The sequence below is a fragment of the Aquarana catesbeiana genome, linkage group LG05 (genome assembly GCF_042186555.1).
Source record: "Aquarana catesbeiana isolate 2022-GZ linkage group LG05, ASM4218655v1, whole genome shotgun sequence".
NCBI classification, from domain to species: domain Eukaryota; kingdom Metazoa; phylum Chordata; class Amphibia; order Anura; family Ranidae; genus Aquarana; species Aquarana catesbeiana.
Window position 1 is genome coordinate 65646847 of NC_133328.1, and position 11732 is coordinate 65658578.

An 11732-nucleotide genomic window follows, 5' to 3' on the forward strand; every position below is an offset into this window, starting at 1 on the left:
TATGGGATGAGGGGTGCACAGTATGGGATGAGGGGTGCACAGTATAGGATGAGGGGTGCACTGTATGGGATGAGGGGTGCTGTGTATGGGATGAGGGGTGCTGTGTATAGGATGAGGGGTGCTATGTATGGGATGAGGGGAGCTGTGTATGGGATGAGGGGTGATGTGTATAGGATGAGGGGTGCACAGTATAGGATGAGGGGTGCACTGTATGGGATGAGGGGTGCTGTGTATGGGATGAGGGGTGCTGTGTATAGGATGAGGGGAGCTGTGTATAGGATGAGGGGTGATGTGTATAGGATGAGGGGTGCACAGTATAGGATGAGGGGAGCACTGTATGGGATGAGGGGTGCTGTGTATAGGATGAGGGGTGCTATGTATGGGATGAGGGGTGCTGTGTATAGGATGAGGGGTGCTATGTATGGGATGAGGGGTGCTGTGTATAGGATGAGGGGTGCTGTGTATAGGATGAGGGGTGCTGTGTATGGGATGAGGGTTGCACAGTATTGGATGAGGGTTGCACAGTATGGGATGAGGGTTGCACAGTATTGGATGAGGGTTGCACAGTATGGGATGAGGGTTGCACAGTATGGGATGAGGGGTGCTGTGTATAGGATGAGGGGTGCTGTGTATAGGATGAGGGGGTGTTGTGTATAGGATGAGGGGTGCTGTGTATAGGATGAGGGGGTGTTGTGTATAGGATGAGGGGTGCACAGTACAGGATGAGGGGTGCTGTGTATAGGATGAGGGGTGCTGTGTATTGGATGAGGGGTGCACTGTATTGGATGAGGGGTGCTATGTATGGGATGAGAGGTGCTGTGTATAGGATGAGGGGTGCTGTGTATAGGATGAGGGTTGCACAGTATAGGATGAGGGTTGCACAGTATAGGATGAGGGGTGCTGTGTATAGGATGAGGGTTGCACAGTATAGGATGAGGGTTGCACAGTATAGGATGAGGGGTGCTGTGTATAGGATGAGGGGTGCACAGTACAGGATGAGGGGTGCACAGTACAGGATGAGGGGTGCACAGTACAGGATGAGGGGTGCACAGTATGGGATGAGGGGTGCTGTGTATGGGATGAGGGTTGCACAGTACAGGATGAGGGTTGCACAGTACAGGATGAGGGGTGCACAGTACAGGATGAGGGGTGCACAGTATGGGATAAGGGGTGCTGTGTATGGGATGAGGGGTGCACAGTACAGGATGAGGGGTGCACAGTACAGGATGAGGGGTGCACAGTACAGGATGAGGGGTGCACAGTACGGGATGAGGGGTGCACAGTACGGGATGAGGGTTGCACAGTACAGGATGAGGGTTGCACAGTACAGGATGAGGGGTGCACAGTACGGGATGAGGGGTGCACAGTATGGGATGAGGGTTGCACAGTATAGGATGAGGGGTGCACAGTATGGGATGAGGGGTGCACAGTATAGGATGAGGGTTGCACAGTATAGGATGAGGGGTGCACAGTATGGGATGAGGGGTGCACAGTATGGGATGAGGGTTGCACAGTACAGGATGAGGGGTGCACAGTATGGGATGAGGGGTGCACAGTATGGGATGAGGGGTGCACAGTATGGGATGAGGGGTGCACAGTACAGGATGAGGGGTGCACAGTATGGGATGAGGGGTGCACAGTATGGGATGAGGGTTGCACAGTACAGGATGAGGGGTGCACAGTATAGGATGAGACTCTCGGACTTTCAATGTTCATATTACTGTTGCAGGTTAAAAAAACATGACATTTAGGAAGACAGTTTACTCTCAGCCCCCCCACAGCAGCCCCGCCCCGCCTCGCCCTCGCCCCCTCCCATTCTGTGATTGACAGCTGGACAGTCCAGCCAAGCTGTTTACCCAGCGCGTCTGGGCGTGTCCCACCAGCCCAGCCGCCAACGAGGGGCGGAGTGGGCGTGTCTCAGCGTGTACACCGTTTTTATGCAGAGCTCCGGCCGCAGAGGGCTCAGTGTGTTGTATGGCTGGCTCAGCACTCGGATTATATCGGGCGGATTATTGGTGATCGGAGGGCTCGGCGGTGTTTGCACTGGACACGGTTGCTTGTGGTTCCCGGATCCCGCATGTCCTGTGGATTGGATGGTGACACTTTCCTGGAGCAGCCCGTGGTGAAAGACGTTCAGCAGAGCCGGGGAGAGCAGGGGGCTTGTCAATGGATCGGCTAATCTCCATCTGGCTACAACTAGAGCTCTGTGCTATGGCCGTCCTCCTTACTAAAGGTGAGTCACCGGAGTGATGGGGGCACTACAACTCCCAGCATGTCCGGCCACACTGCATACATCTATGGGGGGTCTACTGATCAGCACTATATAATCCATAGAGCCGGAGGAGCCATAGACTGATAATACATTGGATTCTCTCCTCCATAGACTGATAATACATTGTATTCTCTCCTCCATAGACTGATGATACATTGTATTCTATCCTCCATAGACTGATGATACATTGTATTCTATCCTCCATAGACTGATGATACATTGGATTCTCTCCTCCATAGACTGATAATACATTGGATTCTCTCCTCCATAGACTGATAATACATTGGATTCTCTCCTCCATAGACTGATGATACATTGTATTCTATCCTCCATAGACACACATACATTGTATACATTGTATTCCATCCTCCATAGACACACATACATTGTATACATTGTATTCCATCCTCCATAGACACACATACATTGTATACATTGTATTCCATCCTCCATAGACACACATACATTGTATTCCTGGAAGGTATTCTAAATAGTTTTAAAAGATCCCAAGCAGAGCTGTGTGCTTCTGAATGAGAATGTGAGAAGTGCTGTGCCAGGACAATGACACCAGAGGGCGCTCTGTCCATGGGGGGCCGCAGCCTGCTCTGATGAATGAAATGCTGATCCTCTATAGTGTGTATATAGTCTATGGATGGTCTTTAAAGCGGTTTGAAACCTTTTATTGCAGTGCAGTGTTCCAATTCTTAGATATGGTGGTGTGTGGGGTTTTTTTGTTTTTGTTTTGTATTTTCCTTTTATTTTCACCTGGTGATCTGTCCAGTTTGTTTTATTTCAAAAGAACAAGCTTTCTTGTAAATGTAGCAGTTACAGGGTTGAGACAAACCCATTTACCCATGGCAGGGGTGCTTATACTGATCAGCTTTTATATATGTAAAGACTTTATCCCAAAAGCGGGGAAGAAACTGCTGTAACTGCTTAGAAAGTGTTAGCTGGAGTTTTGGCTTCAATAATATGTTACTGTATCTAAATCTGCTAATAAAGTTAACACTACCCCCCCCCCCATTAAAAAAAAAAAAAAAAAAAAAAACTGATAATGCTGCTGTGCTCATTCATCCAGAGTGTTCCATTCATCCAGAGAGAGCACTCTAATACTGGTGTGTGTGTGTGTGTGTGTGTGTGTGTGTGTGTGTGTGTGTGTGTGTGTGTGTGTGTGTGGTCCAATCACCAGGTGAAAAAAAAACATTAAAACTAATGCAGCCACCACATCACCTGATGGAATACATTTTTCGGTTTTGGACTTAGTTTTACTATAAAGATACTGCAGAGTGTCCTGCTGCTCTACATTTTTTTTTTTTTTTATTGCTTGGTCTACCTTGATGGGAGGAAAAGCATGCATTTATTGCCAAGATGTTCTGCAGCAGCACTTTTTTTTTTTCTCTTGGTGCTGAAAACATGCTTAGACATTATTATACTGAAAGTAGTAGTAATAGTAACTAGTATTTGTGTGTGGGGTTTTATTTATTTTTACTGTGACAATGTACTCTGCTAGTGGTTATAACTGGCCTTCTGGCAAGTGCCAGAGTTGCCAATCAAGGCATGAGGGTAACCATTGATGCAGTGTCGTCTATGATAATTCCTAATTGCCCTTGTGACCAGAGTTTTGAGTTGCAACATTTGCCATTCCAGATGTGAGGGTTACTATTGAGACGGTTTAGTTTCCTAGAACTTACAACTGCTCTTCTAGCCAGAACCTGAGTGCCAATCCTATGCATGGGGTGTCCATTGCTGTAATGTGGGCTCCTAGAACTTTTGTCTGGTTCTGGTCAGACAGGCCAGTAGACTTCATTGCATTAGTGTACCCTCCTGCCTGGACTGGCAACCTTGGATATCTGGTTCTGGCCTGAAGGTCAGTTATAGGATTGTCTGTTCAGACATGAGGGTAATCATTAATGCAATGGAGTCTACCAGAACATTTACCGGTAATTGTCCTGGCTATAGGAAGAGTTGCCAGTCCAGACATGAGCCTAACAATTGATGCAATGCAGTCAACGTGGTCTTATCTCTGCAATTCAGGCCAGAACCAAGCTTGCCCGATTGCCCATCTAGGCTTGAGGCTAATTATTCATGTGACAAAGGCTACTGGAGCTTAAAACTGCCCTTCTGGCCAATTCCAAAATTGTAAGACTTCCAGTCATGAGGATCATTATAATACATTGGAGCTTCTAATTGCCCTTGCTAGACATCCAGCCTAGGCATGGGAGTAACCCAACATTTTGGAGGTTACATGAGCTTATTATTGCCTTTGCCAGGGTTGCTAGACATCCAGCCCAGGCATGAGTGCAACCAAACGTTTTGGATGTTATGTGAGCTTGTAAGTGCCCTTCTGGCCATTGCCAAAGTTTTCAAACCTCCAGACCATGCAAGTAGGTAACTATTATAGTGGAAGTTACTTGTATTTAGAATGGACCTTCTGGCCATTGCCAGAGTTGTTAAACCTCCAGTCCAGGCACAAGAGTAACTTAATGTAGTGGAGGCTCCTAGAGCTTATAATTAACTTTGGCACAAGCCAGAAAGGCCTCTGAATACCAGTCCAGGCATGACCTGGGTAACTAATGATTTAGTGGAGGCTCCTGGAGTTTACAATTACTCCTCTGGCCATTGCCAGTCCTGGCCTTAGGGTAACTAATGCTATTTTTCTGGTGGTAACATGGTTGTGTGATGTGGAGACTTACAAAAGTGTAGTCATTTCTTTCCCTTAGGTAAAGGGGGGGAGGTGTGCCGGCCTCAAATCCCAGGTCTTGTTGCTTCAGAGCTTATCCTCCTGGCTCAATCCAAGGGGAAGCAGATCCGGCGGTGACTAGGACTGATGTGAGGTCTGAGATACTGAAACTATGTGCCTGATAATGATATAATTAGAGGCTCGCATAACTTCTGGCTGCTGTTGACTTCAAAAGCTTTTTGAACAGCCGAGAGGAGAAAAAAAAAAAAAAAACCCTCAGCGTCTCCTGTAGCCATCTTTGACTGGAACCAGGCATTTTTGGTTAATAGCTACATAACATTATAAAGAGATGGGGGGGAGCCGGAGAACAGAAACGGCATTGTTCGCGCTTCTCGGTGTTCCACTACCCTTTTAGCCTTTTACAAAACATTGTAAGAAACTTTATACACAAACAGACAACATATACATCTTGGAGGTACAGGAGGGCTGCAAAGACTCAACTACAGCCCTCCTCCCCTCATCCCTCAATCTGTCACTGATAAGCTTGCTTTTATATCAGACACTGTTTATATTTGTAAATGCATTTTTTATATATCCTTTTCTTCTTTAGAGTTCTTTCCAGCAAAATGGTAGAACTGTAACGGCAGTGTTTTTTTTAAAAAAAAGATTTGGCCAGTTGTAGATTTGTTGGGTGTTTTTTTTGAGTAGGATAAAAGTTGACTTCCCCCTGGAGCACTTTGGCCTTTGAAAGCCTGAGGGAGATTTGGTCAGTGCTAATGCAATGCCTTCTGTTACCCAGGCGATCCTGTCATTTGGCTTCCATTAACTAAGCTATTAAAGCAAGGGAGCCAGAGCTCGGTGCACAGAGGTGAAATGTGATCTCAAGGTGGGCCATGCTGTAATAACATCTTGGCCTGGCTGTGCATTGTAAGCACTCTCTCTTGCTTTCTAGATAAGGCTGTTATGCCAAATCTGGGAGCTCCAAGACGGCTAAACAATCTTAACGAAAGCATTTTACATCTGCAGGACCTAAACACATGTGTAGGCTTATTTAGTAAAAAGGGGCAAATGCTGACAGTGGGCAAGTAAAGTCTGTAGAAAATTTCTGTTAGAACAAATTATAATTGCTGATTGGTTGGCATAGGCTTCTTTGCCCATCTGCCTTGCAAAAACCTCTTCGTAAAATGTACACCATATTGAAAAAAACGAAAATATTTAACACCTTCTTCAGCTTCAACGTTAGCTTAATGTCATTTGGAGTTTACAGTTTTTACCATTTTTTTTAGTCTAAAGATACATTTACTCCTTTTTCTTTAAAACCTTATTTCGGACATCTTCGGTTGATCATTGTTCATCCTTGTTATTACCTTATTTCTAATATATTCAGCTAAATATTTGGTCGTCTTTATAAACTTAATCCTAATATCCTCAGTTCACCCTTGGCCTTCCTCCCTTATAACCCTACTTCTAATATCTTCAGTTGGCCTTCCTTCTTTATAAACCAACTTCTAATCTCTTCAGCGGGTTATAAGGCAGGACAATGACCAACTGAAGATATCAGAACTAAAGCTGAATGAATGCCAGTGATCAACTTGAATATATGATCAAATGAAGCTATCAGAAGATCATTGTCGTGTGTGTGTGTGTGTGTGTGTGTGTGTGTGTGTGTGTGTGTGTATTTTGTTTAATACTCTATATAATCTCCAGTCGATCATTGTCCTTCTTCCTTGTAACCTTATTTCTTATATCTTCTGTTACTAATCTGTGGGCATTCTCACGTTCACACTAAATTACATATGTAGGCTTATTCATTCTGACAAAGATGACAGAACTGACATTTTAGATGCATAGGCTACTGTATATGAGGACTAGATTTAGTTTTTGACACAAATGCAGGACCTTGTGCTTTTATAGAAGAGGTAGGCAAATTCATATAGAATCCAGAAGTCCACAGAATTTTTTTTATTTATTTTTTTTCTTGGTGCCAGCTGTAATTTAAGAACATTGGCTACATGGCTTCTGGGATTTGTCCAGTCCTGCTTTGAAGCAACCCAATCAGAGATCTGCTTTCAGCAGTAGGCATATCAGAGTGTGGTGATCTCCTATTGTTTGTAATGCCATCCATCATTGTGTACAGTTTTGAACATGTATACTTATTAACATTTGTACATGTTACTGCTACATATTAACATCTATAAATATTAGCTTGTATACCGTTTTTTTTTTTTTTTTTTTTTTTTTTTTTTTTTTTTAGTTCTTTCTTTGGCAGGTAGTTGTGTTGCTCTCTGACTATTTAACCCCCCCCCCCCTTTTTTTTTTTTTTTTTTCTTTGTTTTTTTTTTTTTTTTTTTCCCTAAGTCTTCTATGTGTAGATGGTACTTGGATTTTGCTGACTTTCAATATTTCTTATTTGCTTCCTTTTTAATGTTTTTGGTTTTTTTGTTTTTCTTTTCTTCCATGTGCACAAAAAACAAACCTGGTGAGCTTTTGAAATGTGGCATTCTTGCGATATGGAAGCTGTTAATTAAAGCCTTTATGCCTTAGAACATGAATTTGTGTTCACATCAGATTTCAGGGGCCCGTTTTTTTTTTTTTTTTTTTCAGCATTGAATTTTCAGTGTTTTTACCCCCTTTTTTTTTTTTTTATAATTTTTTTTTTTTTTTTTCCCTCTCTAGCCCCCCCCCTCCTTCCTTTCCTTCTTTTTTTTTTTTTTCTTCCCCTTATAACCACAATGCTGATCGCGTGCAAGTCAGGGGCAGAGAAGCTTGTGTTGTAGTTTTGACCAACTTTTATGGCTTTCCATGTCAGCTGAAAGGAATTGACTTTGGCAAACACACCAGGGATTGTAAAGCACACAATTCCAGGTTTTTTTTTTTTTTTTTTTTTTTTTTTTTTTTTAATACCTTTTTGACTGAGGAGAATTTTTGTGAAATGTCCCTCATATATATGACAGCTAGTACAGAGGTCACAACATCCTGGCAATTGCAGGGGCCACGGCTGATGGCCTTTGTGCTGAATGCATATGAAATCCTGCAACTGAGGCTAGCCATACATTATACAATTTTTAGATTTACCAAAACCATATAATCTAAACTTTCAATTTGTATGCAATTGGGAAGGCCCTTGCACTACAAAGTTGAAGGTAAATCTATACAATTTTCTTATTCAATTTCCTTTCGATTTACCTTCAACTTTGTAGTGCAAGGGCCTTCCTGATTGCATACAAATTGAAAGAGTTTCGGTTTGACTTTAGATTATATGGTTTTGGTAAATCTAAATTGAATGATGTATGGCCAACTTAATTGCCATGAAACCTTTTTTATTTTAAGCTAATCTATAAATTGAACCAGTCTCTTGAGTGTGTGTGTGTGTGTGTGTATATAGGTAGATAATGCACAAGGTGTAAGCCATTGCTGAATGGGGTTAGCAGTTTGTAGGTTTAATGCATGCTTAAATAAAGTAATTGCGATTTAACACTCATGAGCATGCATATTCTTACATTCACAATTAACAGAGGGTTGTTGTGTGGGTAAGTTATTTTGTAAGATGTGGCAGCATGTCATGGTGTACCCCTTTTTTTTTTTTTTTTTTTTTTTTTTTTCCTTTTTAAATTTTTGCTGTCTGGGTCCCATTAGGGGATATTTTATGTTTAGACAACAGGAAGGAGAGTGAGACAATCTGACAGTTGACTCAAAGTGTCACCATGAAAATATTTCCCTGTAGTCTTGTTCCAGTGACAGCTTTAAAAACAAACCAAAAAAACAAAAACTTTATTTTAAGGGGGAAAAAAAGCAATTTTTTTCCTCTAAAAACCTGACTGATTTCTAACCTTTGCCTACTCTATCCGAAAAATGGCTTTGGCTATTGCAACAATACATTTTACACATTTTATTCAGCATTTATGTGTAGGTTGCATTTTACTAAACCATTTTTTTTTTCTCTTCCAGGTGAAATTAGATGCTACTGTGATGCCCCGCACTGTGTTGCAACTGGATACATGTGCAAGTCGGAATTAAATGCCTGCTTTTCCAGGTTGCTTGACCCGCAAAACATCAATTCACCGCTCACACATGGCTGCTTGGACTCTATAGCAAACACAGCAGATGTGTGCAAGGCCAAAAGCTCTGAAAACAACAAGAGTGGGGTATCTATACCCAAGCTGGAGTGCTGTCATGAAGATATGTGCAACTACAGAGGCCTGCACGATGTACTTTCTCATCCTAAGAGTGAAACATCAGGTACAGCATGATATATATATATATATATTTTTTTTTTTTCCTGTTTCCTTGATGTATACGCCAATGGCTGCCAAGACCCTGTGTGTCTGGTATTGATTTTGTTAATGTAATTAGAGATACCAGTGGGAAAAGAATGGTTAGAGTTAAAGATGTATTTCTAGCTTTGATGTCTGTCTGAGCCTTTGGCTCCTGTCTGGCTTTTAGTGCCCGTTAGCAGGCATATCTTCCCAGCCTTGCGAAGAATGTTCCATTATTTGTGTGGACGCTGCACTTCTCGGTTTTATCTTTTTGCCTCTTGCAGACAAGCTTTGTTTGCAAAAAGCACAGAGCATGCTAACCTGCAGGTATCTGCAAACAAACCGCCGTGCACAGCCTAAAGGTTTGTCACGGCAATTGACCTTTTGAAACATTTTAATTGTTTAACTCTAGTGGAAATTGATTTTATTTCCCTTTTTGGTGTTTAATGTTTGAAGGCTGGGTTGGTTTTATGTGGGTATGTAAAAACAAGCAAAAAAATTATTAAATTCCCTTTAAAAAAAGTATACCTGTCACTTGAGAAAAGTGGGTTCTTCATTTAGTGGTCCATTCCTAAAAAATTCGAGTTGCGTTGCAGTTAGTCCAAAAACTAGAAGTAGCATGCAAGAAATCTTTGCAGTTCCTTAGCGCTCAGAATGGATTAAAACAAAGTACCAGCAAAATGTCCAGGCAGCTAGCATTTTGTGGGGGATTTCTGCAGTGGCAGCCCATAGGTATTGCTCATTACAGATGTCTGAGTATGTTGACCTTTAGAGGGACTTCAGTCTTCCAGAAGAATAAAAAAATAATGTATGTTCTTATCGCTCTTCCTACATTGGGTATTTGTTTATTAGTAATGGCCTGTCAAAAATTGAAATCCTTACCCGAACTGGTACTCTTGAATGGCTGGCGGCAGCCATGTTGGCTACTGGCATCTGAAGCCTCAAGCTATTCTCTTCCTGTATTTTGTGCAGCTGGCTACGCAGCATGCACAGCCCAATCTCACACGCATAGAGTGTTTACTCTATGCGGGGCAACGGAGGATGCCTGTTGACTCCTGGGATTGATGACATCAATATCCCAGGAGTCAACGGAAATGAAGTACGTCAGTGGTGGGTGTTTTTACTAAAGGCTTATGCCAAAAATTTAAAATTCTCCAAATATTTTAGACAGAGGCAATAGCTACTGATAAGGACCTGGTTGTTTGGTAGGATGAAGCTCCACTTTTTAAGTGTATAGCTGGTGACTTTTTTTTCCCTGCTGACAGTGAAAGAGGCTCCTAAAATGTTTTATGTGTGGTGTTTTCTCATGTCAGTTTAAACTGTCCATCACAAATGTGGACCAATATTATGACGTTGTTTAGGACTGCTAAAGAAGGTCTTAAACTGATGGCGTGTACAGGGCACTTTAGGCTCAATTCACTAATTGACAGCTATTTTTAATTTCTTTTTGTTGCTTTTGTATACTAATTTATTTTTCATTCTCTTGCAGGTTCTGGTGGCAGGTATCAACATGAAAGCACAAGAAACCTTATCACAAAGGTCCAGGAGCTTAATTCCTCCAAGGAACTGTGGTTCAGAGCAGCGGTCATTGCTGTCCCTATAGCCGGTGGACTAATATTGGTGCTTCTTATAATGCTTGCACTCCGTATGCTCCGCAGCGAGAACAAGAGACTACAAGATCAGAGGCAGCAGATGCTGTCCAGACTACACTACAGTTTTCATGGGCACCACTCCAAGAAAGGACAAGTAGCCAAGTTAGACTTGGAGTGCATGGTGCCCGTGACCGGGCATGAAAACTGTTGCTTGACCTGTGATAAAATGAGGCATACAGACCTTGGCAATGACAAAATAATTTCCCTGGTTCACTGGGGGATGTACAGTGGACATGGCAAGCTGGAGTTTGTATGACCATGTTGGAAATCTTGGTCCGGTAGAGTCTCTGCTGGGTAGAAGCACTTTATCTTTGAACACAAACTGTTATCCTAAGAGGAGGAAGTTGGAATCTTCTGCACAGCAGGATGCTTGATGTTTCTGGTGGAAGGTTCCAAAAGATATCTTATTTGCACAGATCGAAGCGTTTGAGAGGGGGGGGACTCTTTTGTACTATGTGGGTTTATTGATGAGACGCCAGATGTAGAAGAGTTGTACACACTGTCACCAAGGTTTTCTAACTTTTTAGGGAGCCAATATTGGTAAATGAAATAAACTGTACACAATGTACACATTTCTATATATGTTTAATGTAAAGAATTTTTAAATATATATTTTGTCTGAAATCGTCTTTGGTTTTGTGTGTTTTTGGCCCTCCATCGATTTACAGCTGTGTGTTGGGCAGAGTATGGATTTTTCCGTGTACAATTTTTTTATTTTTAAAAATTCCTTCTCTTGACTTTTCCCAAGCTTAAATTATCCAAAGCAAAAACTTTCTGATAGCGCTGGGAAGGGTTCAAGGTAAACTTTATTCAATGCAGTTTCTTGTGAATGAACTACGAATACCGTTTGCCATTGCGACAGATGGCTTGTA

General features: G+C 42.2%; 1 protein-coding gene across 1 annotated transcript; it reads left to right on the plus strand.

The window, feature by feature from the left end:
* The first annotated feature begins 1931 nt into the window (after window positions 1-1931).
* Window positions 1932-11489, plus strand: BAMBI (BMP and activin membrane bound inhibitor). Its single transcript, XM_073629844.1, has 3 exons — window positions 1932-2233; window positions 8901-9191; window positions 10698-11489. Exons 1-3 carry the CDS (start codon window positions 2167-2169, stop codon window positions 11114-11116), a joined length of 777 nt encoding a protein of 258 aa, XP_073485945.1. The 5' UTR covers window positions 1932-2166; the 3' UTR covers window positions 11117-11489.
* Window positions 11490-11732: the final 243 nt, after the last annotated feature.